General features: G+C 41.1%; 1 protein-coding gene across 3 annotated transcripts in view; it reads right to left on the bottom strand.

The window, feature by feature from the left end:
• Positions 1–27,582, bottom strand: part of IFT56 (intraflagellar transport 56) — a 116,728-nt gene that overhangs the window by 51,463 nt on the left and 37,683 nt on the right. For 2 of the 3 annotated variants that reach the window (XM_075182888.1, XM_075182887.1), the window contains exons 8-12: positions 24,572–24,646; positions 21,165–21,267; positions 16,616–16,671; positions 12,914–12,967; positions 10,973–11,047 (exon numbers count right to left, since the gene is read on the bottom strand). In XM_075182888.1, coding sequence (XP_075038989.1) covers positions 10,973–11,047; positions 12,914–12,967; positions 16,616–16,671; positions 21,165–21,267; positions 24,572–24,646 — 363 coding nt within the window. The remainder of the gene's footprint in view (positions 1–10,972; positions 11,048–12,913; positions 12,968–16,615; positions 16,672–21,164; positions 21,268–24,571; positions 24,647–27,582) is intronic. The other variant, XM_075182889.1, reaches the window with a different exon arrangement.

The following is a 27,582-nucleotide window of genomic DNA, read 5'->3' as shown; positions in this document are numbered from 1 at the left end:
ACCGCAAACCGGCGGAGGCTGTGGTGACCATCTATATGGGAATATGAAGATAAGCATTCTTGATATACAATGATGCTAGAAACTCGTTCTTTCCCCATTGAATTGATAACCAATCGGATAGATTCCATCCAAAAACTGGGAACCCTCAAGTGCGTGTTGAGGGATTTTACATTCAGAATGGGACGAAAAGTCAGATCTGGTTTTTGTACCAGAAAGAGGTGGGAGTAATAACCCAACCCCTAATGCTCCTCTGAAACTGGAACAATCACTGCTGCTGCTACCAAGATCTGAATGGCCCCCAGAAGTGCCACTCTCCTGGTCTCGTCTCTTGGTAAGGGAGTGGACAGAAAACTCTGTGGAGGCGTCCCTAAGAGGTCTATCATGTACCCTCTTGTCCACTACCCCCTTTACCCAGTTGTCTGTGATAGAACTGAACCACTGATCCCAAAAGATTAGCAGTTGAGTCACCACCACTGAAGTTCCCAGTGGGGGGGGCGTGTAGGTAGTCATGTTGATTGCTCGTCAGTCTGCTTGGCACCAGGACGTTGTCCCGACAAAGCCTGTCTGCCTCTCTGAGCTGCCCCCTCGCGAAGCAGAAGACTGATCCCCTCGATAAGGCGCCACATGTTTTCCCAACAAAACAAAAGGAGCGAAATCTTGTGCCTTTTGTTTTGGGAACGGTCACCGGCAGAAGTGAACTCCCGTGGTCTGGGAGATTAACTTTTTCAAAGCCGGGCCAAATAAGCTGGAACCATCATAAGTCAGGGCCTCCAGAACTTTTTGGGATTTGGCGTCTGCCTCCCAATATCGAAGCCAGAGGATGCATCTGATCGCCATCACTCATGAGCAAGTCCTGGATAAACCCTAATCTGCGTCCAAAACTGCATCCCCAAGGAAATCAGCAGCATCCTAAATGTGAGCTGCTAGTGGGGATAATTTGGACATAGCTATACCAGACTGGAGCCCATCACACAGTGTGAGGGCCCATTTTTCCACGGATTTAACCACCCATGGCGCTGCCATAATAGGGAGCAGGGAAGCACCAGATGGTAAATAAATGGATTTTAACAACCCCTCACATCTCCTGTCCGTTTTGTCTTTCAAATTTGCAGCACTAGCAAAAGGAATAATGGTTGCCTTAGCCAAATGAGTGATGGGAGCATCAACATTTGGGTGTGTCTCCCATGATGTAACCTCCTGTTTTGGAATGGGGTAATACAGGCAATACCTTATTGGTATCTGAAACCGGCTATCTGGTTCGAGCCTGGCCTCCTGCCAGATTTCTAACAATTGAGTAAAGGATTGAAAAGACACTGCTCTTTTCTTTACTTGCTTAAACAGGGAACCCTGTGGTGCTGCCTGTTCAATGTCAGTGATATAAAGGGGTGTCTAACCGTCATGATCAGATCTTCAGATCTTTCACCCCCTGCCTATTGGAGGGATCCTCCTCCCAGGCAGACAAATCCTCAGTATCAGATTCTTCCAGAATGCTGCGGTCCTCCTGAAAGGACGGTTCTGTATTGGAGTCCCCCACATCCTGAATCTGGGACTGGGAGAGACATTTACGCTGTCTGCCATCAGAGGGCTGCAACAATTTCTCAAGAGGGGAAGATACCCTGACCAAACCTTGGACAGATATTTCTAGATTTTGCACCCAGGCAGGTCCTCGGGAAATCCCCTGAGGTGTCTAAATGTCACTGCGATGAGTGTCCTGAATGAAGGGCATCTGTCGACTGTGTTCCTTGAGAAAGGGTAGGAAAAACATCAGCACCTAACGTTTCAGCACACACAGCGTCTTTTTGAGATCCGCAATGGACCGTGCCAGTTCTCTAGCACAGGCCGGTACCACCACATCAGCACCGTCCCCAAACCAACGCTGACTTAGGTCCTCAGACTCACAGGCCATGCAGAGACTATCCGGGTCTGACCGTTCACCAGGAATTTTGGATTGGCACCTGTAAAAGGTGAAATACATTACTGAACCGGTTCCGGTAGTTATGGACCTGAAACTTGTACCTCTTTCTGACCTGATGGATACAGAAAAAGAAAAACAGCAGAACACACACACTGCAGAAAACAGTCCAACAAAGAGAGTGCTCTACAGTAAACACAATCTATGTATGCTTTGTCAGGTAACCATTTTACTGGGAAGCCACACTACCTAAGGGTGGGAGGGGGACTAAACCGCTGTCAGCTCTCTTTACAAATATAGCCGCGGTATTCGCAGTATGAGTGCCGCTATGATGAGGCTAAAAATAAACTTATTTTAAATAAAAATTAAGTAATAATTAAGACTAGACTAAAAATGTGCCTTATTCATTAAGCACTATTAAAAAAACTGAGAGCTTCCTGCTGGAGGAGGCAAAGAGGAGTTGTCCAGAAGGCTGGACAAGTTTTTAGTGCCATTACTCCCACAGCGCCCTCTATACCAAAGGTGAGCAGTGTCCCCAAAGTGTATGTGCAAGGGAAAATAGGATTTTGAACTCACAGTAAAATCCCTTTCTCGTAGTCCATTGGGGGACACTGCGAAACAAAGAAACATAGGAGTATAGCTGGAGGTCTCGGGAGTCAGTTAAATCTGTGAGTGTAGATCCACCCCTGCTATGCCACTCCCACAGGAAGAGAACAACAAAGCTTTCAGAGCAAGGGTGAGTGCGCAGTGTCCCCCAATGAACTACGAGAAAGGGATTTTACGGTGTACAAAAATCCTATTTTCTCTGGCGTCCTATTTGGGGACACTGTGAAACATAGGGGACATACTAAAGTCGCCTCTATGGGAAGATTTTGTCAGCTGCAACACGGTTCATCCAGGATAAAGGTCTCTACATTAGGATGTGTTCGATCTCTTTGTTCAACTTTGGGGTTGTCCGGAGATATATCTCATGGCGTCACCCTTGAACACCAATGTTCCTCTTTTCTGCCCCAAATACAAGGATCCCACAGCAGGTTTCGTGGACGCAATGGTAATTCCATGGAAGTTTCACCTAGTCTATTTATTCCCTCCTCTTCCAATGCTACCGAGGGTTGTCAAGAAGCTGAAGAGGGAACGAGTACTGGCCATACAGGTGGCCCCAGACTGGCCGCGTCGAGCTTAGTACTTGGAGTTTACCAAGCCAGGAATGTAGATTGCTGAAATTACAGGAATGTGTAGCTCCACCCACAGGATTATCCTGTTGGATTCCTTCATGACTCTGGCACTGCGAGTACCGATGGTTCATGTAGGTGACGGCTGTCACACTGTCCGATTGCACTCTGACTGGTTTTCCCTGCAGAAAAACCTGTGCCCGGACTAGCACATTGTAGATGGCCCTTAGTTCCCAAACATTGATGGGGAGAGACGTATGCAGAGGGTCCCACGAACCCTGAAAACTCTGAGTCAAAGTGAACCCTCCCCATCACGACAGACTTGCATCTGTGGTGACAACTATCCTCTCCCATATTTGGAAGAATCGACCACTGGAGAGGTGAGTCCTGAGCAGCCACCAGGCAAGGGACTGTCTTACAGGAGAGAAAAGACTGATATTCTGTCTGTCCAGGTATAAATGGGACATTGACCAATTTCGCAGTAGTTCCCACTGAAACTGAGCATAAGTTCCTGCTTCGAATACTGAAACCATTGTGCCCAGAAGCTTCATACAGTTCTGGGAAAAGACTTCTCTTGTCTTCAAGATTTCCCTGATTTTTTTCTGTATTAAGAGAATCTTGTCCTCCGGGAGAAATACCTTCTGACACCTGGTTTCGAAGTTCAGGCCTAGAAAGTGCATTGTTTGCGCTGGTATTAGGGAGGACTTGGGTCGATTTATGATCCAACCATGAGCTTACAAGAAGGATATGGTTGTTTCAAGATGCTGGGATAGAATTTCGTAAGATGGAACTTTGAGAAGAAGATTGTCTAAGTAAGGTATTACTGTGATAACCTGAGAACAGAGACTGGACACCATGACTGCCATCACCTTGGTAAAAACCCTTGTTGGGATGGCTAGACCAAAGGGTAAAGCCCTGAATTGGTAATGATCGTCTTGTATGGCAAATCGTAGCGAATGCTGATGTCCCTGCCATATGGGAACATGAAGATACATGTCCTTTATGTCCAGAGAAGCTCAGAATTCTTCCTGTTCCATGGTCGCAATGATCAACCTGAGGGACTTAATTTTGAACCTTGGTACTCTGACCTGAAGATTGAGAGATTTTAAATTTAGGATTGGTCTGAAAGAGCTGTGCGGCTTCGGGGTAAGGAATAGGTTGGAGTAAAACCCCAAACCTCTTTCTACTGGTGGAACTTGAATAATTACCCCCTGACTCCAACAGGTTGTGGAACACTACTTGCAGAGCCCTGCATAGGAGTCCACAAGTTGGGAGGCCAGAGGTGAAATATTGATTGTGAGGAAAATGGGTCAGGTCTATGGTAAATCCCCCTGTGACAATTCCCCTGATCCAGGGGTCGGTTGATAAATCTAGCCATATGTCCCGGAATACAAGAAGACGTGCTCCATTACTGTGGTTTGGAGTCACATCATGCAGAGGCCGACTCAGTTGGCCTTGAATTTCCACGTCTAGAGGAAACCAGCAGCATGTGAAACCTCTGGGTTGACAAAACCGTTTGTCTAACTCCCAGTACCCAGGCCCGGCGCTCCCATTAGGCAACCTTATGCAGTTGCCTAGGGCGCCGGGACCTGCAGGGCGCCGCTGACTAGATTTTCTAATCTAGTCAGCGGTTCGACTGACGTCAGTGATCATGTGATAGTCTGTCCGGCGGCGCCTCTGAAGGACCACACTGTCTGTCACTGACAGTGTGAATAAAGTTATTCCCCCCTCCTCTCCCCTCTCAGCATGCATCGCGAGGAGCAGCTAGAGGAAGAAAAGGTAAGTGAAATCTAATTTTATTTTTATTTAGTGTGTTCGGGGTTCGGGGGGCGCGGGCGGCAGCGAAATTTTGCCTAGGGCGCCGAGAACCCTAGCACCGCCCCTGCCAGTACCAAATCCTCAATTCTGTGAACCGTGGATGTGTCATCCAGAATAACTGAATCCTCATCACCAGAATCTCTATTAAAGTTCTCCTTACTCATCCGATGAGATATCTGAAGTAGAGTCTGCTACACTAATCTCATGTAATATTTTACACTTTTGAGTGGTGCTAGAAAACCATCTCATAAGGCGTTCCAATGAGGAAGTGGCTTTACCCAAACCCTGGGCCGAGACTGCTAGAGTTTGGTCCAAAGAGGATTCCAACTGGAACATCTCTGTAGAGGTCTCTCCAGATTGTGAGTCTGACTGTTGTGATGTAAAATTAGAAGTGGAAGATTGACCTACCTCACGGTGTGATATTACCCTTTTGAGGTCTGCTAAGGTCGATGTCAATGGACGCAGCCAAGCAGGTTCCTCCGCGGGCACAGACACAGACTGAATCCGGCTGTGTTCCCAGATCTCCACTTCACAAGCCGTACACAGGGCCTCCGGGTCAGACTGTCCACAATATAATTTTGAGTTACATTTTGTACAATTATAATGTGTAACAGGCCTTGCAGCAGTTGCCTTCTTAGAGGTCCCTTTGTCAGTCATCGGGGGAATATTATGTATATATTTGGGATAAATTACACACAATGTTTAGTCACTAATTATAAGTTACTGTTCGCCAGAAAATATAATAGTGGAATATGTGCAGGAATAAATATATTGTGGGCTCAAATATATGACTTAATATAGTATATGTGATGCCCCTCAGCTGTAAACATCCTGTATTATATATCAGCATTGCATATAATTTGACCAACTGACAGTCTCACAAGCACACACACACTCTAAAAGACAATAAATTATTGCAGAAAGTGTTTAAAACTGGAAAAAAAAACTGTCCTGTAAGGAGGAGCACAGCAGAGTCCGATGAGCAGGTGAGGTAAAATGGCACTGAAAAATCAGTTGACTCCAGGAAGCAGGGGGGAAAAGTCAAGAACATCTACCTTCCTTTGTATTGTAAAATGACTGCCCCGGGGAGGAACTGAGAAAAATCCGTATCTGTGTCCTCTGTGTTCGCTGTACCCACAGTTGTACTCTCCGATTCACTGGAGAACTTGCTGCGACTGCTTAGGTCCCCTCTTACTGCTCATTGCCTAGGGGGAGGGGGGAGAGGAGACGCGACTACAGCACCTGTCAGAGCTGTGAGTGCTGACAACCCTTTTGCCGGTAATATGTGAAATAGCCAGTTAAGCTGGGGGTGAGATGGCCGTTTAAGTCACTCACCCCGGCCAGAGGACCCAGGATGGAGGAAGACCTCAGTCTATCCATCCCCTGGGAAGCGCCCCCTAGCCAGCAATTTTTTCCCCCCGAAGATAAATATGTAAATAATATAAAATGAATAATAGAAGAAAAATTATATATATCTAAATCCAGGGCAGGAGCCCTGAAAAGCATCCCCAACTCCTAAGGGCACTAAAACTAAACTGAGTTCTCTTCCTGTGGGAGGGGCATAGCTGGGCTGGAGCTACACTCATATATTTAACGGTTTAAGTGCCTGACTCCTGGGACCACCAGCTATAACCTTATGTTTCACAGTGTCCCACAATAGGACGTAAGAAAAAACAGGTTAGGATAACCCAGGCCCCTCAGTGCCCACCTAGCCCTACGCAGGAGTCTATGTTGCCTAGTTGGTGATCTGACTCTCGTGTCAGGTTATTTCTAGGGGTGAGAGGGTTCGGATTTTTGAAATCCGAACACCCCCGAACAGTGCCGATCCGAGCCCGGATCCGAGCACTGTTCGGGGATTCCCGCCCGACGCAAAACTCAGAACGAGGCAAAACGTCATCATCCCGCCGTCGGATCTCGCAAGATCCGGATTCATATTATTCCCCGCTTTCCGCCGCCATCTTCACTCGGGCATTGGAGAGGGAAGAGGGAAGGTGTGTGGTGGTGTCCTCTGTCCTGCTCAGTCCAGTGGTGCTGTCCTGCTCAGTCCAGTGGTGCTGTCCTGTGCTCTGTCCTGCTCAGTCCAGTGGTGGTGCTGCCATAATTTTAGTGGTGCTGTCCTGTGTTGCTTAAGTCCAGTCCAGTGGTACTGCCATAAAAGTCCAGTCCAGTGGTACAGCCATATAAATCAAATGGTGCTGTCCTGTACTGCATAAGTCCAGTGGTTCTGTCCTGTACTGCTTAAGTCCAGTCCAGTGGTACTGCCGTATAAGTCTACTGATCCTGCCGTATAAGTCCAGTGGTACAGCCGTATAACTCCAGTCCAGTGGTACTCTCCAGTGCCGTATATAATTTTTAAAGGCTTTGCCGAGTGTGTGTGGTTTAGGGGTACGCTCTCTTGTGCTGCATATAATGGAGAACAAAAATTTGGAGGATAAAGTAGGGAAAGATCAAGACCCACTTCCTCCTAATGCTGAAGCTGCTGCCACTAGTCATGACATAGACGATGAAATGCCATCAACGTCGTCTGCCAAGGCCGATGCCCAATGTCATAGTAGAGGGCATGTAAAATCCAAAAAGCCAAAGTTCACTAAAATGATCAAAAAAAAGAATTTAAAATCATCTGAGGATAAACGTAAACTTGCTAATATGCCATTTACGACACGGAGTGGCAAGGAACGGCTTAGGCCCTGGCCCGTGTTCATGACTAGTGGTTCAGCTTCACACAACGATCTAAGCCCTCCTCCTCCCCCCCCTCTAGAAAATTTAAGAGAGTTAAGCTGTCATCAAAAACACAGCAAACAACTCTGCCTTCTAAAGACATGGCATCACACATCCCCAAGGAGAGTCCAAGGGTGTTGGTGGTTGCGATGCCTGACCTTCCCATCACTGTACGGGAAGAGGTGGCTCCTTCCACCATTTGCAGCACGCCCTCTGCATATGCTGGAAGGATCACCCACAGTGCAGTTCCAGATTTTGAAGGTGTCAATGTTGTACACCAGGAGGAGGATATTGATGTAGCTGGCGCTGAGGAGGATGCTGATGTGGTTTGCTTAAATGAGACACCAGGGGGGAAACAGTTGTTGTCCATGGGATGAAAAAGACCATCGTCATGCCTGGGCAGAAGACCAATAAATCCACCTCTTCGGTCTGGAATTATTTCTATCCCAATCCGGACAACAAATGTATTGCCATATGTACCTTATGTAAAGCTCAAATAAGCAGGGGTAAGGATCTTGGCCACCTAGGGACATCCTCCCTTATACGTCACCTGAATAACCTTCATAATTCTGTGTTTAGTTCAGGAACTGTGGCTAGGACCGTCAGCAGTCCATGGACACCTAAATCCCTTGGTCCTGTTGTATCCACACCAGCAACACCCTCCTCATCAATTTCCTCCTCGATCCGGATCGGAGGTAGTCCTGCAGGCCATGTCACCGGCATGACTGAGTCCTCTTCAATCCGGGATTCTTCCGGAGGATCCTGCAGCGCTACGCCTACTACTGCCGCTGCTGCTGGGAGTCGGTCATCTTCCCAGAGGGGAAGTCGTAAGACCGCTACGTCTTTCGCTAAGCAATTGACCGTACAACAGTCCTTTGCCATGAGGACGAAGTACGACAGCAGTCATCCTATGGCAAAGCAGATAACTGCGGCCTTGACAGCTATGTTAGACGTGCGTCCGGTGTTCGCCATCAGTGGAGTGGGATTTAGACGGTTGATGGACTGTGTCCCCAGTACCAAATCCCGTCTAGATTTGACTTCACTAGGCAGGCGATACCCGGGATGTGTGAGGATGAGGAAGTACACACTGAAGGGGGCGAGGAATCAGAGGATGAGGATGAGGACGACATCTTGCCTCAGTAGAGCCAGTTTACTTTGTACAAGGAGAGATGAATAGCTTTTTTTGTGTGGGGGCCCAAACAAACCAATCATTTCAGCCACAGTAGTTTGGTAGGCCCTGTTGCTAAAATGATTGGTTTGTTAAAGTGTGCATGTCCTTTTTCCGCAACATAAGGGTGGGTGGGAGGGCCCAAGGACAATTCCATCTTGCACCTCTTTTTTTGGCATTATGTGCTCTGTGGGGCCTAGTTTTTCAAACTGCCATCCTGTCTGCCACTGCAGTGCCACTCCTAGATGGGCCATGTGTTTGTGCCGCACACTTGTGTCGCTTAGCTTAGTCATCCAGCTAGCTCGGTGCAACCTTTTGGCCTAAAAACAATATTGTGTGGTGTGAGGTGTTCAGAATAGACTGGAAATGAGTGGAAATTAATGTTATTGAGGTTAATTATAGCGTAGGAGTGGAAAAAAAACCAAAAATCTGGATTTTAGCAGTTTTTATGCTTTTTAAAAAAAAAATCAGAACCCAAAACCAAAAACCTTGAGGGGGTGTTTTGGCATAACCCATTAGAACCCAAAAGCTGAAGGTAATCAGAACCCAAAACGCAAAAAGTGGCCGGTGCACATCCCTAGTTATTTCCTGGTTGTCTATTAAAGCTACTTGTAGAGTACTTGGCTATAAAAGCTGTGTGCAAGTAAGTCTCAGTTAAAAAGCATAGCATAGTTGAAATTTAGATTGAATTCATGTTTAGATTTAGTTTAGTAATTAATTAAATCCTCATAAAATAGATTTTGACCAAGAAAAATACTAAATGAATGTATTGTATAGGTTATTTCGTTAAAATACAAAATGTTCCTAAGTGAATTAACGTAGAGCAGTTGCAAGCAATAGGCAGCCTTCTGGCCACCACCGTCCTGGCAAATCTTCACCCCCAGCCGGCTGCATCAGATCGGATTTCTTCTATACTTTGTGTGCTTCTGCATAAGACCTCCTCGGCACAATGCAGGTCATGCAGCACCTCAAATCAAAGGAGGAGAGTGTACAGTGTATTGTGCACTACATACTCTACCTACTTCCTCTGCGGAATCTGTCTGGTAAGTAGCCTTTACATTGTTGATGGGAACAGAACACAAAAAACACATAGTACTTCTAACTTAAATATGTTATATATTTCTGCTCATTAAAAACACATGGTCATATTCTACACCGACACCTTTATTTAGCTATAAATGGAGTTGGTATATAACGCCAATATTGCTTGTTTTGCCAATGGAAAATGATGAAGAAATAAGAAAAATGGGGCAAGGTGTTAGTTGGGTCCTGTTTGCATAAGAGGGAGCAGTGGTGTTGGTAGCTGGATATTGGATTATAGCTGGGTACAATTTTCTTCCTTTTTCTCAATATTGTGTCATGTGCAAGTCTAGACATTCTGCTGCCAGCAGAAAGGTCTGGGTGGCATGTTTGTGAGGGTTGAGCGACATTTGTGGGAATTTTGGAAAAAGTGGGAGGTTTGAGTGGTATATAGTTACATTTTGGAGCATGTGAAAGGAATGTGGAGGTATTTAAGATGAATGATGTCAGGACGCCATTTTGGGGATGTTTTTTATTACTAAAATTAATGGGAAAGTGAGGAACTTTTGAAGTTTGGTGGCCGCACCTGACGCCCTTGAAGTACATCAGGTTGCTCATCACTGAAGTCCAGAGACCTGAAAGTGCCAGAACAACCTCAATGGTATGCATACAAAGGAAGTATTGCAATATAAGATACAGGAAATGCAGCTGAAGGAAGGGCAAGCTATTCCAAATTGCACACCTCCCACTCAAAATATCTTGTTCCTATGCTGCATTCATGACTCAGATTTTTAGTTATTTCGGAGCTTTAGAATTTCCAGGTATGATGGGATTGCAGGGAAGAAAACACCATGCTTTTGGCAGAATGACTGGAGGATGTTGCACTGAACAGAACTCAAAGCAGTGAGATCGAGAGTCTGTTTTCAACTTAACCTCTAAGGGGCATATTCAATTGTCGACTACCGTAATAACGGTAGTAGTTTTAACGCGCCGCGGAAACGGCACAATTGAATATGCCCCTAAGTATTGAAAGGTGTTTCATAACTAAGGATTTTGAAGATTACTAGCAGGACCATTTCTATGCGTTCAATACTAAAGTGCTTAGCAGAGAAATTAACTATGAACTATGAAGGTAAAATACATTGTTCAGAATTAACCAGTTACCTGACATTTCTCTGTAGCACCATTGCAAACAGCTGAAGTATCTCCCTCATCTTTAGGACAGGATCTCAATGGCATCTAATACATGTGAAAACTATAACACTGTAGATACTTTTATAATTTTAAACACTTGTAACTAGTTTCTGATATTTTACTGTCTGTATACCTTACACAATAGGCGAAGACAGCACAAACTCAATGGGAAGGTATGTTATAGATTTAGGGTTATGTATGTGTTACATCAGAACAACCTGAACTATATATTCTCTATGTCATGTCTGTTAAAGACAATGATACATACACAATTATGAATATATTTGAAATGGTTATCTTTAGAAATTCACAGAACATGTTTTAAAATCTCACAAAATGTGAATAAGCAGCACTTTGTGACTCAACCCCTTGTTATTTAAAGTTAGCAAGTTTGACTACAAAGAGGTGTCTGTTGCAGGCTTACTGCGACATGTTTTTTTTCCAAGCAAACACACTCTAGAACTTCTACATTTACCCCCGAATTAAAACAGTGGATTTCGCCAAACCAATTCTGCATACCTGTCAATCACTCTCTGTCTGTACACATAGAAAAATTTACTTATAAACTCAAATGGTCTTTTAAGCAATATTTAATAAAGCTATAGAGTTTAAAAATCAGTGTTTAATGATTCTGATCAATATGGCCTGATTTTGGAGACAAGCAAGATTTCCTTACCAGATAGTCATTTATTCAGTGAACATAAAAATGCTTGTTTAGCGGTACAGTTGTACTCTTCTACTACAATTAAGTTAGCACACTCCCTATTACTTTTGTCAAACAATGTTTTTCCTTTTTTATTAGTTGCATCATTATTATGGTGGAGTAGGCATTTTTTTTATCACTCAACTGTACCCTAAGCATTGTTCCCCCTGTACCCTCCCTCTCCTAATACCATATGTCTCTTCCAACCACCTTCATGTTTCAGTCTTCCACCATCCCTTGTGCCCCATCTCCTTCTTTTTCTCCAACCTACCAACCCTCATTATTGGGGACTTCAACATCCCTGTTGATATTACCAATGGTACTTCCATCTCAAAACTCCTCTCTGTTACCTACGCCCATGGTCTCACTCAGTGGACTTCTTCTGCCACATAACATGATGAGCACTCCCTTGACCTCATGTTTTCTCACCTCTGTGAAATCTCTGACTTTTCTAACTTATCTGTCCCACTTTCTGACTACAACCTCCTCTACTTTGACCTTTGCCTTTATTCATCTAATATTACCACCTCACACATGGATTTTCAAACCTCCAATCTTTCAGGCGCTCCCTAAAAACTCACCTTTTTCCCGTTTGCATATCCTGCCCCATCCTAAGACAGCTCCCACGTCACAGTCTACCTGTCCCTTCCACTCCTTTCCATTAACAATATGTTAACCAAGCGATTATTTGAAAAATCAATTCTAAATTTCAAAAGACAAACATATCACTAAATATAATTTCAGCAATTTACACAACTGTCAATGTAATTTTGCAAGGTAAAAAAAACTCCTTCAGGTCTCATGTGACAAAGGCCAAGTCAGCAAACATATTTATCAGAACTGTAAGCACTAGGAGACAATTACAAAACTTTATCCGAAGTCATTAATGTTGACTGCAAAAAACGAGATATACCCCAGCAAAGTTTATCTAATTAAGCTTTCTATTATAGAACACCCAAACATGTGATAAAATATAACAAGTAAATAAATAAAAAAATCTCATATTTATATTTCCTAATTCTTCCTCAAAATGGCCATGTCTCTGAAATTACCCTTTTAAAAAAAAATAAAAAAAATAACGTTTCCCAATTGTCACTGAAATTGTGATAAGCTCTTTATGTGGGTCCCTATATACATTCTTCAGACAGAATACACACAATAATTTGGATATTGGATACAAAAGGTAAATATCTGTGTGGCAAACCTACCGAGCCAAGTTCCTGACCAAGGGCTGCATTCACAACACCCTTGAGGATGTATTCCTGTACTCCACAAAGGAAAAATATTCCAGTTATTGTCACATACAAAACAGATACAAATTAACCACCATTAACATTGGGCAAATTTTGGCTAGAATGAAGGAAAAAAGGCCCAATCTGCCACACACCCATCTCCATTACCTCATGTACATGTAAAATGAACACTTACTGATAAATGTTAACCAGGCAGGACAAACATGTGAAATTAAAGCTATATTGGTTGTATTAGGACTCAAACAATTTTAAGCGAGGCTGACAGACTATTTTTACACATAGGGGGAGATTCACGATGATGTCCAGCTATGCACACTTCCAGCCATTACGATAGTAATGTCAGCTAATTTTTCTCCTCACCGCTGTCAGGTGCAAGAAAAAATGAGCAGAGATTTCTGCCATAACATCAGCGAGATGTGTCTCCATGAACACATCGCGCTCAATTGAAACTCCCCCATAGTGGCAAAATATTTATTACACTAAGCTCAAGATACTGTCCCAATAGGAGTTAAATACATCACATAACAAAGGTAATATGTTATTAATAAATTACATTTATTAAAATTAGGATCAGTGGTCAAAGTGGAAATTTAGAAGTGGTGACATCAAAAATGTAAGTGAATGGAATTCAATAGTTTTACAAACAAGGCCTTAGGAGAAGTGGCAGTATGGCATACCACCGAATACACACCCACTTCGACCACTGATTGGGATCATATTATTAGTTGTTTACATTAAAATACATTTTCATGGAGATAGGTAGAGAGGTTACTGTGGTTCTAACAGTAGTTGCTAAGGACCTCTCATTAACACACCATCATTTTTCTTAATTCATCAGGGAAATGGGAAAACCAATGAAGCTATGCAAAACGCAGTAACATATTGGGTGTTTTTAAGTTGCATTGAACCTTGTAGGCAATATAGAAAAAAATATTTGGGAAAGAAGCATCTTTCAAAAGCCAGAAAAGCAATAGTCAGTCAATGAGAGGTTCCTAGCATCTGCTCATAACATGACAAGACAAGCAACCTCTCTATCCTGCTCAGTGACTCATAAACACGGGGAAATAACGAGGGCGGTGTGGCCGATGCAGTCGCCCAAAAGTATAAAGGGGCATCACGGGTGCCCGCTAGTACATCAAGCACAGCCCCAGGTATACACCTGGGTCTGCCACAGAGCCAGTGCTGATGAAATGTGGTAGGAGCAGCGGGGAGCACCATGTTGCAAAGGTCCTCCGTCCGTCATACCATCATAGAGTGAAGATGGACAAAAGGAGCGCTTGTGGGCTGGACGTTCCTCCTAGAAGCTGCCCGTTGTACAGCTTTGTGTTGTTCGGCTGTCGGGAGTTAAGGAGCCATCTTGGAAAAGCGCTCCTCCACCTTGGGCAGTCCACTAGCTACTCCAGCCCACCAAATGTATGATGATGTGGAGTGCACAGCAGATGACGCCCCCTTTTCCATTTTGGAGCCGAATGTACTCCAGCTAGGTAAGTAAATAATACTTTAATACCATCAGCTTGTGAGTTTGTCCTTCTGTCTCCCCCTCAGCCTTCGAGTCTCTCTCCATCCCTTCAATCTCCCCCTCAACATATGTGTGTCTTTCACTCAGCCTATGGGGGAAATTCAATACCCCCGAAGTACCGCCACGTTAAAACTATTACCGTTGTTACGGTAAGTTTAACCCGGCTTTCTGCAAAAAGCCAGTGTTAAAACTACCGTAATAATGGTATTTAAGCGCACTATTACCGTAATATTGGTAATAGTGCGCAGGCCACGTTACTTTTTCAAGTAACACAGCCAGTTGAATTCCCCCCCCTGAGTCAAGCATAGCAAAAAAAAAAAAAATTAGGGGAGTAAACTTGCTCCTGGACAAACCATGTTACAATGCAAGGGGTGCAAATTAAAAATGTATTTATTACTTTGCACATAATGGAAAATACTGGCTGCTTTTTCATGTAGCACACAAATACTTGATAGCTTTATTTTTACACTGAAATTTAAAGTTCATCTATGAAATGCCCTACCCAAACTATAAATCAGTCATCACATTTTGAATTTATCTCCCCCTCCAATGCAACATGGTTTGCGAAAGTGCCTGCAATTTTACTCCTTTTTTTGCTTTGCTTTCTCTGCCCCCCTCCTACAGCCTGTGAGTATACCCCTCCATCCTTTCTGACACCATTATCTCTGGATATAAAATGTAAGGGGGAAAGGGGCTATTAATGTATTAGTGAGGATTTTTGATTTAATGGGGGTTTGTAGCCCATACCCCCTATAAATTGTGGCTCTTACATGAAGTAATGAAGATGGGTGTGTTGCAACTAGCTAACAAACCAACACAAATCTTTGCCTATTTCCCTTGGACTGTATAATTGAATCCCCTCATTTTGCCATGTATATAAAAGTAGACCAATTGGAACCCTATTGAAATTTTGGTAAGTAAAGAGATATGTGGATTTCCCAATAAACAAGGGGCGAAGCCTATTAAACTGCTATTGGCAAATATAAAATGTTCCTTTAGTTTGAATCTCCCCAAAAGCACATTTAGATACCCATATTTCCCCACTGTTTTTATTATTTTTCTTGAAAGTAAATAAGTAACAGTACTTTGCCACACAATCTCTTTGAACTGCATATGCTCTCTAAATCTACTTAGACCAAGTCACAGTATATTTTTACTATTGTCCCATCTTTTATTTCACTCCTGCGACTTTATTCTGTCAGGATGGGTACACACTAAAGAAAATTTCTCCCAATGCGATATCAATAACAATTTTAACAAAGACTGAAAGTCCAGATCAGCAAGGCAATTTGTGTGTACACACTAAACACGTTTTACCTTTAGATCTGTGCTCTTCATCTGTCATAACCATCATCTGAAAAGATCGTGACTTTGTAAGGTCTATGGAGATCTGCCTACACTGCTGGTCATGAGTGCATACACAATGCAAAATTGGATCGACATTGTTCCATCGTTAACCAAGATTTTTATTCCGTTTATAAAATTAAAGCAAATGATACAATGTGGTTTGAAACGATAATTGTTCAAACATACAAATTAATATGGTATTGGTCCGAACGGTCGTTTATCCTGTGATTGGCTCCATAATCGGGTGAAAAACCTGTACTGTGTACTCAACCTTAGCTATCTTTTCAAAGACTATGGGGTGTATTTACTAAACTGCGGGTTTGAAAAATTGGAGACGCTGCCTACAGCAACCAATTAGTTTCTACCTTTCATTTATTTAGTGCATTTTACAAAATCACAGCTAGAATCTGATCAGTTGCTATAGGCAACATCTTCACTTTTTCAAACCCGCAGTTTAGTAACTATACCCCTAAGAAGCAGTTACATGGAGAAGCCAGGCAGCTGCAGCATCAGAGAGCATCAGGAGGTTTTAATTTTTTTTTTATTCTGCAGAAAACTTCTTGAAAAACCCCAAAAACAGTCAAAAAGTGACTACTTTCTGCTTCATTATAGTTAATTAAGTCCTGATTCTGCTATAGACAGGTTGTAACTTAAAAATTACTTATCTATACTATTGTATCACATTGAGGCACTTAATATAATAATGCCAACAGCTGTCACTTATAAAGATCTATAAATTGTCACATTTCAAAATTAAATATGTAAAGGACCCAAAATAAACTTGATTCTACCTGTGGAGTAGAGGGTTCTATGTCTTTAATTAAGTTGAATGCTTCTTGCACATCATCTAAAAAAAACAAGTAGTAATAATAATGAAACTCCAAGAGGAAACAAGAGTATACAAAATACTGCTTTATGTGTGTCATTGTGCATTATGGAGATTAAACACAGCAAACTGTCCACAAGCATAGGCTCTTTCACATGGATTTCTCAAAGCTACCTAAAGTTCAACATGTCCAAAATAGAATTTATCATCTTCCCTCCTCCCAAAGTAACCACCACCCTCAAAACTCCCTCGCTCCCTCAATAACACCACAATTTCCTCAGTCTCCCAAGCCCGCTGCCTTGGTGTCACACTTGACTCCACCCTTTTCTTACCCAACATTCTTGACTATTGCATCCTTCTGCTATCCCCTCACCCATATATTCCCACTTCAATCCATCCTAAATGCTAGTGCTCTTCCTCTCTCCCAATCAGGCTTTCCCACAGCCTTCATTCTTTAGATGCTCTCTGAAAGAAAACTCATCTCTTTATTAGTGCTTACCTTACCACTACTGATACTAAATCACATTAATGTACACTCACAACGGTCCCAATCTCCATTCTGAACCACACTTGCTACTATTGTTTCAGATGTGTCTTCTCCCACTTAGAATGTAAACTCTCTAATGAGCAGGGCACTACTTACCTTTTGTTTTCACGTCTGTATTTATTGTCTACCATGTATGTCCCTAGCAAATAATAATGAAAATAATCTGAACACCCAGACAGTATGTATAATGCAGTTCCTCCTCTGCCTATGAGTATCTTCCCAAGTTGTTTTTGAAAAACACAAAAATATTAAACATGGGTGGAAAACTGGGATGCCATGGAGTATTTGGAGGAAAAGGCAATAATGGGAACAATAAATATTTTTCCTCTTCAACCCTCAATTGGAAGCCACTATAATGGGATGCACCAAAGCAATAGTTGGGAGGGCTACAAAAGAACAGATCAGCCACTTATGCTGTACAAGAATTTATTCAGTGGTTGTGTGGAGAACATCTCCTAAACTGAGAGTAAATAGAAAATAAAACGTCCAGATAAAAACAACTAGCTAAGATATGGATAGTTGTCCATCAAGCTGCTTTGCTGCTGACACCTGGCCTTTCTTTCCCAAGATATTGCTAGCGTTTCTGTTGAATGGGCTCTCAGTATATCTGGCATCTTACGTGCTTTCCCCTTGTATGTCTCTTTAATTACTTCTACAATCTATCTGGAAGTGGGTCGTTTAGAAGTATAATACCCTTTCCAAAGGTTCTGTAGGAATCACGAAAAGTTGATCTGAGCTTCCAAATCCTTCTGTCCTGGCAAAATATATGGAAATGGCTCTAACAAGTTAAACTTCCTTTCCTTTTCATCAACAGTTTGTGGACATAAAAACAGTAATACGACCTCCTGATTAATGTGGAATGTAGATGCTACTTTTGGCAAAAATGTTAGATTGGCCCTAAGTACCACTTTATCTATGTAGATATTCAGTAAGGGATTCTTGTATCACAGTGCATGTCCAACCCTGCGAGCACAAGTAACCACCACTAGGGACACCATCTTTTGGGGCAACCATTGCAGAGAAACCTCTAATAGTGATTTAATAGAGTCAGATATCAGTGTTGAGTACTAAATTGAGGTCCCACTGAACAACAAATGACCTAATAAAGGGACAAGCTTGAAGAATTGAATAATGAATCCCTTGCTGAATTCAAGTACATATGGAATAGTCGTTGCAGATGGACTGGATTTATACTCAGATCCTATGATAAACTTCTTCCAAGTTGGAGATTTGGCCAAAGAGGTAGAGGCCATGGTTGTTCCCAGAGCATCTCCAAGACGAACGGAAACCATGGACAACATGGCCAAAATTGAAGGACTACTATCACTTCTGCTTTCTCTCTTCAAGAGGAATGAGTGGAAATGGAGAGAACATATAAACTAGGTGAAACATAAACAGAAATGTCTAGCATTTATTCTCTCTGTCCCTGGAGCTTTGTACCGAGAGATGAACCTGGGTATCTGGGTATTCTTATTTGTTACCATAATATCCACTTGAGGAAGCCCACATTTTTTTATTAGGAGTTGAAACACTTCCTGATGCAGAACCCACCCAAATGGATGAACTTGCCTTCGACTGAGGTAAATGGCTATTAAGTTCCGTTTGAGCAGTGTTACATGTAAAGTGGAGTGTGATTTCAGATTCTTTTCTGCCCAATACAAGACTTTCCCTACAACCACCATAACGGTTCTGCTTCTAGTACCTTCCTAGTGATTTATGAAGGCCACAACCATATTCTTGTCTGAAAATATTCTGAGATACTTCACTTTTAATTGGAGATGAAAATGCTGACTTGGCGTTCACACTGCTCTAATTTCTAAGACATGTCCGTAAAGTTTTTTGTCAATTCTTGAGCAAGTTCTTGTGCGATTGGTGCTAAAAAGTGGGCTCTCCAGCCTGCGAAACAAGACGACTTCCATTTGCAGACTAATGTGTAAGGCTTCCAACTCGGCAAAGAAGTCTACCCTGGGAAACTAATGGAACATTACCTTTAATCCATTTCTTACTATGACCAAAACCCATTGATCTGTCCATATTTCTGCATAATGTGTAATTCTGCCCCTACCAGAGTTAATGGTGACTGAACCTGGAAATTTTCATTGTGGAGCCCTCTGATTTTTCCTCCAGTCTTAAAATCTCAACACTTGAAAGGACTGTTTGGATGTAGTAGGAATATTCTGTATGGTGTATTGCTTTCCTGGCCTATAAACTTTTCATGCCTTGTGAAGTGTTGACGGGATGATAAAAAAGGGAAGTATTCTGACCTCCGATTCTGTGGCAAGCAGTTATATTTACCCCCAAAAGACTGCTTTCTTCAAATGGGATGCTGGCTAGACTTTTTTGACTGAGCAACTGCTGCCCAAAAAGAGTACGTAACCAGAGGGCTCTCCTAGCCACCACTGTTGATGTCACTGACCTTGTTGAAAAAGCAATGCTTTACAAATAAATTCTATTTCTCTGCAAAACCTCAAAACCTTTCAACAGGTATTGTCTGTATACCCTCTCTTGGACATCTGTATAGAGGTTCTCTCCCCACAATCTGAGCGATTTTGTCACCAAGACCATTGCCATACCTGATTTCAATTTGGTTCCAGATGAATAAGCTTACTAAAACAACTCGATCTTTCTACCTATGGTGTCCCATTATAGGACCACCATCTTTAAGAGGACCAACATACTACATACAGTGATAGCGGTGTCTACTTTTGGAACCGAGCTCCACTTCTGTGCCTTATCATCACTGAAAGGATGTGTTCTAATCTCCTTGAGTTAGAGAAACGCTTTTCCACACTTGCCCATTCCTTATGAATAAATTATTTTTCAACTTTAGTACATTAGTTTGAGAAATACACTCAAAAATACAAAAAAAACCAGATTTGATTGTTAAAGGTGTATTATAGGCTCTACAAACTCTATTTTGTTGTACTTTGCTCTCCTTGTCTTTCACGGGTCCTACAAGAGAACTGAAAGAACAATGTATTACTAACAGCTAGCTACAAGGGTAATGTAGGAAATGATAAAGCAACGCTAACTTAAGGGCTTACCTAGAGCTGATGCTGTTCAGGGTTGAACTCATGCTCATGAGCAGCACAGTGGCTTATTGATTAGCACTTCTGCCTTACAGTACTGGGGTCATGAGTTCAATTCTTGACCATGGCCTTATCTGTGTGGAGTTTGTATGTTCTCCCAGTGTTTGCGTGGGTTTCCTCCGGGAGCACCGGTTTACTCCCACAATCTAAAAACATACTAGTAGGTTAATTGGCTGCTATCAAATTTACCCTAGTCTATCTGTGTATCAGAGAATTTAGACTGTAAGCTCTATTGACACAGAGACTGTGAGTGAGTTCTCTGTACAGCGCTACAGAATTAGTGGCGCTATATAAATAAATGATGATGATGATGCTCCTCCTTCCTGCTCAAAATATCTGGTTGCTGCACAGTAACACAGTGAGGGCAACAGTCCTCTTTCCTTCAGGAGCAGGGAAAGTTAAGAGCAGATCAGAGAACCCAATTCCGCCTGGTCTCCCATATTGGCGCTCTGTGACTTCTGACACAAACATAAACATAATACAGACAACTATTCATACTAGCTTGCACGCAATTTGAATACCAAATCAGCTCTGCTCCCGGAGCTAGTGTTTCCTGGGTAGCCAGCCCAATACTGGCTTCTACCATGGATTAACAGGGACAGGAATAAACGCAAAGGAAAAGGAGAAGCTGCATTACATACAGTCTGGAGTTTTGTGTTTAGCCTGTTTCTACATAAAGTAGAAGGCAACTTATTATATGCCTCCCTGTATACAGAGAAAAATAATGAACAATAAAAATGTTTAATGCACTATTCAGAGATGGAAATAGCAAAAATAACATAGTAAAGATGGGGTGGAACAAAGAATGCTATTTGTAAACCAAACTGAACCTAACAACAAAGGATTACATCAATTTTACCAAAGGCAATACTCTTTACCTTGTCTGAGGTAGTAAATAACCAAGTTCAAACGTGCTTCAGGAATAACATCTATCAGTGGAGGAAGTACCTGCAAGGCTCCCTCTCCAGCACGGAACACCACCTGAAAAAACACAGTATTATTAATTAAATTATTAAAAGGAGGAAATATGGGAAATAGTTACTGTGTAGAGCAGTGGTCAGGAAACAGGGGTAATTTACCCCAAATGGGGTAAAAATGAAATTCCTGGGGGTAATGCTGCCGATTCACATGCTGTCAGCTGTATTGTAGACCCCTTTAAATGTGAAATTGCAGTTGTACCAGAAGTGCCTCAAGGGTTGGCAGAGGCACTTCTTGAGCTTCGATGCAATACTGCAGCACGTATTGCATTTGAAAACAAAGCAGATCTGTCATATTTTTGGATGTCAACAGCTGCAAAGGCATTCAAAATTGCACATGAGGAGGCAGTCAAAAAGTTACTGCCTTTTACAACAACTTACCTTTGCGAACAAGGATTTTCCACTCTAACGAACATAAAGACAAAGCTGAGAAATCGATTGGATGCTGAAGACTGTATCCAAATTGCTCTGATGTCAAAATGCCCCAATATTGATGCTCTCGTATCAAAAATGAAGCAACATCATTTCTCCAAAACCTAAAGTTTTGAAGTTAAAGCTTTCAAAGAAATTTTGAATAGATTCAATAAAATTTTGAATTCCAATAATTAATAATATATGATTTCCTTCCTTTCAAATCAAGGGGGTAACGTCGGCGTATCTAAATATATTTTGGGGTAAAAGGTAAAAAAGTTCCCTGACCCCTGGTGTAGAGGGACATACCAGCATCAGTCATGAAACAAACATTAAAAATTTCATGAAAAAAGGTGAAAATTACAGGGCAGGGCAGGATATTGCAACATAATATTGTAATCTTTTTTCGTTGAATTTTTAATGTTTTTTTCATGACTGGTAATGGCCAGTTCTAGTTTTTGAAACAATTGAAGATAGATAGACATTAGTTCTAATATCAATATGTTTCAATATCTATTTATCTAACCCACTCTAAATCTATCTAAATCTATAATATAAATGTCTAGTGGCGTGTGTTAGTCTGTCTGTGTGTGAGTGGAAAATATAAAACCAAGCTGCAGCGCCACCTGCTGGGCGAAGTTATACACTGACCTACTAAATTCTTAGTGTGTGTGGAAAAAAAAATTCAGAAAGGGCTGAAATTTGGAATACTAAGATGTTTTTAATTTGTTAATTTAATTTGTTAATTGTTAAAAGTGTTTATAAAGATTTAAATTTTTTTTATATATATTTCTTGAAGGAGAAGTGACAGTTGGGAGTGGTTGGTGGTTGCCGGGGGTGACAGTGGGGAGTGGTTGGTGGTTGAGGCCTGGGCTATGGCCCAAATGCATGACAAGAACCTTTTTAACACCTTAAGTAGCTTGATTTGACTAGAATGCATGAGTATCATGCACGGGTTAACTTGTAGTTATATATCCAGTGGTAGATGTGGGGGTGTACATACGGTTGTATGCCATACCGCCACTTCTTCTACTGCCTTCATTGTAAAACTTTCAAATTCCATTCACTTACATTCCCATTACATTTTTCAAACAACTTCTAAATTTCCATACCGCCACTTCTACAGGTCCACTTCGACCACATATATCTCAATTTCTAGCTAACACAACATCTATCTATCTATCTCAATATCTATCCATCTATCTTTACATCATCCTAATGTATATCTATCTCAATATCTCTACTTTTCAATATCTATCTTCTCACAGAAACACTGGTAAAATCATGGATGGGTTGACCCATGTGCTTTGAACTCGAGGGATAATTGTTGGTATTAGAAAGACAGCTTTCCAAAAGCTTTGGGCTCAAGAGGAGCAAGAACAAGGGTTCACTGTAGTGAATGGAGAGAGAGGAGGACCTCCATTCATTAGGCCTATTTTGGGTCTTCTGACCGGCTAGTCAGACAGCAGGTTAATTAATGTTTGCATCTGCAAGGTGTAGTTTAAAAGGTTAACAGTTTGCTTATTCAGTCTCTTGCCTTACCAGGAGAAAAAGGCTGGAATCTTCCATAGAGAGAAAACTGCTAATTGTTCGGAAGTAAACTAAACTTGCCAACTGATGTTTATTTGTGAGCTGCACATTAGGTCATTCCACACTTTTGCATCCATGAGTGACACTCATGCAAACTGCATCAATGTCACAGAGCTGAGGGGAGGAGGGGCTTGGTTGGGAAAGGGCCAAGAGGGTGCTGGGAACCATTTCTTAAGCATTTCATTATTATTTATTTATTTTTGTAACATTTATATGTTGGAAGGGCCATGTCAGGACGAGGAGGACACTGATCAGGCATCTCAGCAGCAATAGATCACTTATCACAGTGAGTGATCTATTGATACAGAGCTTCAGGTGAGAGCTGGATGAGCTCCCCCTTCACTGATATGGCCACCCCCCCAATTTTCTTGGTGGGGTACATAGTGTTCAATACACATTATTACATAGCATTCAATGGGGCCTATTTATTAAAGGTTTTCCCCCTGTAAAATCCCCGAAAACAACAGTTTTCGGGGATTAAACACTAAATTGGTATTTATGATAGTAGCATCGCAGCAGATATCATAGATATCTGCTGCTTTGCATCTCCTATCATTTTACTGAGCACTCCCCATAACAATGTATGGGGAGTGCTCAGTAACGCTATTTAACAATAAATGTAATTAACTTTTCAAACATGTTAATGTACGCCAGCTATCATTAATGAAAAGTTTCAGTGCTGTCAGCTCTGCTCCGAAGAGCAGAGTTGGACAGCGCATGTGTGGAGGGATCACATGATCCCTCCCTGTCATTCACTCTCTCTCTCTGCAAACTATAATTGCCGAGAGAGAGCAGAGATGTTTGTGCGCATGCCCGAGGGCTTCACTCGGCGCATGCGCACTGGAGTAAGAACAGGTCTTCCGTTGACCACGTACTGCTTCGGGAACGAAGCAGCAGTGGTTAGTATGTTTTCCACTTCACAGGAACAGCAGTTTTTCGGAACTGCTGTTCCTGTGTTGCTTTTTTAATAAATATGAGAAACAGTTCAATCCTTATCAATGCGATAAGGATTGAAAACTATTTTTTATATTTTGCGAGTGATGATAAATGTGCCCCAATATGAGCTCTAAGTTATAATTATCACCTGCCCAGGAACTAAATTAAATTATTCAAAGACAAAGCACTGGGGATATCACAGACACACTAGTTCCAGTTCACTGGTCCACCACTATCTTTATGCACCATTTTAACAAGCCAACTCAGGCTTTAGTTAAATTTTAGCCATCATTTCAAAGGCACTTTACGATCAGGTGTAAGTAAGTAAGAACAAAATCAAGACTCCACAACACTCCACTGAGACAACTTACAAGGTTGTGTTTAATTAGCTCCTTGGCAAATTCAAATGAAGATGAAGCACTGTCCATTAAACTTTTCAGTTCTGCCTGTGACAAAAAATAAAATAAAAACAATGACTATTCCAGGTTAACCATTAAACATACTTTAGGTTACTATTTAGAACACTACACTATAGTCTGCTATCACATATCACCATATAGCAGATTTTATGGTATGGACAGCGGCGCAGCACCTTTGAGATGGCAATGTGAGATATGTCAAATCATTGTTAGACAGAGGTCAGAGATAGATGCCCCTGAACTCTTACATACTTGTCACATTGCATCCAGCACTGGGTAAGGGAATAGGTAAGAATGGGGACACAATTCTATAACCATAACCAGATCTCTAATTTTCTTCCTGCTACATTCTCTTTAGTTTTTAAGGGAGAATTATCCATTAAACATGCCCATATACATTATTAGGATCACCTCATATAAAAATACTTGTTATGTTGTTTCTCTATGATAATTACTATGTACAGTTCATCAAAGAACACTTTTAAAATAAGGCATGAGTCACTTAAATTACAAACAGATATAACTGGGCAAAGAGGACAAATGATTCTTCTTACTTTACAAACAAGCACATAGGTATTTGAAGCCATGCAAAAATTTCAAATGTGCTGAAATCAAAACGAAATCCCCAGTGTGACAGATGCCAGAAAAAAAAATTTCTTCCTGACCCAAAGAATGGCAATGAATATATTCCCTGGATCAATAACCATCATAATGTCCTTCACTCATTATAGCTACTGGTGGCATTTCTTGTAAGGAAGGAATTCAATCACACTTTTAATTCTGTAAGTGAATTTGCCAGCACCACCACCAATATGTAAGGAATAACCACCCTTACAGTAAAGAAACCCATTCTATACGGATATTGAAAACATCTTTCTTCTATTGCATAATTGATGATCCCTTGTCCTCTTGTTCATTCATTAGACAAATCTCTGTACTGAACTCCACTATATTTATTAGATTATCTCTAAGGCACCTGTTCTTCCAGGGTAAAGAAACCTAGTTTTTCTAAAAGGTCTCTAACTATATACAATATTTGCATGAAATGTATTATTCACCTTTTCATGCCTCCCTGCATATTATTTACCTTTACAGCAGCTGCCTTGTACTGTGCTGCTGCTTGGCTTTCAGGCAACTAGTATTCCCAAGTCCTTTTCCATCTCAGTTTCCCCCAATTTTACTCCATTTAACAAAACGGCCCACACACCGTTACTACGGTAATAATGCACACTATTACCGTTAGTACGGTAATTTCAATGCTGATTTTTGTTTGCAGTTCTGAGAGTCGCGAGCAGAAATCTGCATTAAAATTACCATACTAACAGTAATAGTGCGCAGGCCGCGTTATCTGAATTCCCCCCTTTGTCTGTATTAACAAAAACATTCAGCTTTATTTTACTATACTGCAATTATTTTTCCTACTTTATCATTAAGTGCCAACATATTATGAGTTTTATTTTGTACTTGAAATAGGTTTTGGGATTACACTTGCTATCTTTAAAATTATGGTTTTCAGTTTTAATCTTTAATATCAGAATTTCCTTTTTTTAAATATTTTACTATAATACTTGCAATTCTAAATTAAATACTTTTCATTCCTATCTATTTGTAACACTTTAAAGACCCCTTAACACTGCCACTACTTATTTATTTGATTGCATTGGCTTCTTTTAGTTCTTAGAAATGTTGTTGCCATACTTTATGTACTTGCAACTTTTATTTAAAGTATTTATTTAAAACATACCCATCTCATATCTGTGCCCTTATTTAAGAGTACACATTCAATAAAAATCGACCATGCGGAGGACCTCATTTTTCTTTGTTGCCCTTTCAATTTGTATAATATATAAAGAAAAAAGTTTTTATTGCGCTTTTGTAAACAAACAATGCATATTTGATAAAGAGATGCGCACCTATAATGAACCCAGTGTATAAACGTCAAGTAAAATCCTATTCAATACAAAGTTTTCCTCATAGCCACAGTGAAAAAAACAAAACAAACAAAAAAAAACAGACATTGCATTTTGTATATTGGTAAACTGAATTCTAAAGGAATAGGTGCTCATTTCAAAATCATGCATTCAATTATCATGTATTAGTGATCTTCAATTTAAATTTAGTTGATTCATTTACTGAAGAAGCGGGCGTGAAGTTCATTAAATTTGGAACAGTAATGATTAAGATCTGCAGACTGAGAAAAGAAACTCCAGAGTTCATTAAGACTTTGAAAACTCCAGAGTGTTCTGACTGCAACTAACTATTGGGGCTAGATTTACTAAATGGCAGTTTGCTGTAACTGCCAGCATTTCTGCAATGTTATTAGAGGCCAAACGTCAGTTAAAAGGCTGAAAAACAGTTTTATAAACCACCATTTTACAAATAGCCATCCCGATTTTTAACATGACCAAAATATAAACAGCCAGATTTGCTATATGGCAAACTGCTAAAACAATTAGGTGGGTTGTATGGTATTTTTTTTATTATCATGCCCCAATGATATAATAATTCATTATATTATATTAAGGGGATAATAGTGTTGTAAAATAAAATTTGCCCCATAAGCATAGTTTATAAAGATATTATTATAAACTAATTGTGCCCCTTAAATCAATAATGATTGCCCCCATAATTTATATTTCAGTGGTACTTCCTCCTATGTTCTGAATGGCAAAATAGCTCAAAAAGCATGTTTGAGCTATCAAGCCAATCAGAAGCAGGTATTTGACTAAACCACCGGAAGTTTTGATATTTTCAATTCACCACACATCAGCAGGCATTTTACATCACAGCTTAAAACCATCTTATAGTAAATGCGATGGTTTGGAGCACTAAACCGCCGGTGATGAATGGCATTTTAAAACTGCCACCAAATACAATTTTTGGTAAACCTCCCCCTTGGTCTTAAAACCTTTTTATGTGGTAACACACTATTTTAATATTATAATATGTTGGCACTTAATGAT

Source organism: Mixophyes fleayi, chromosome 8, assembly GCF_038048845.1.
Source record: "Mixophyes fleayi isolate aMixFle1 chromosome 8, aMixFle1.hap1, whole genome shotgun sequence".
Lineage (NCBI taxonomy): Eukaryota > Metazoa > Chordata > Amphibia > Anura > Limnodynastidae > Mixophyes > Mixophyes fleayi.
This window is presented reverse-complemented; position numbering and strand designations above follow the sequence as displayed.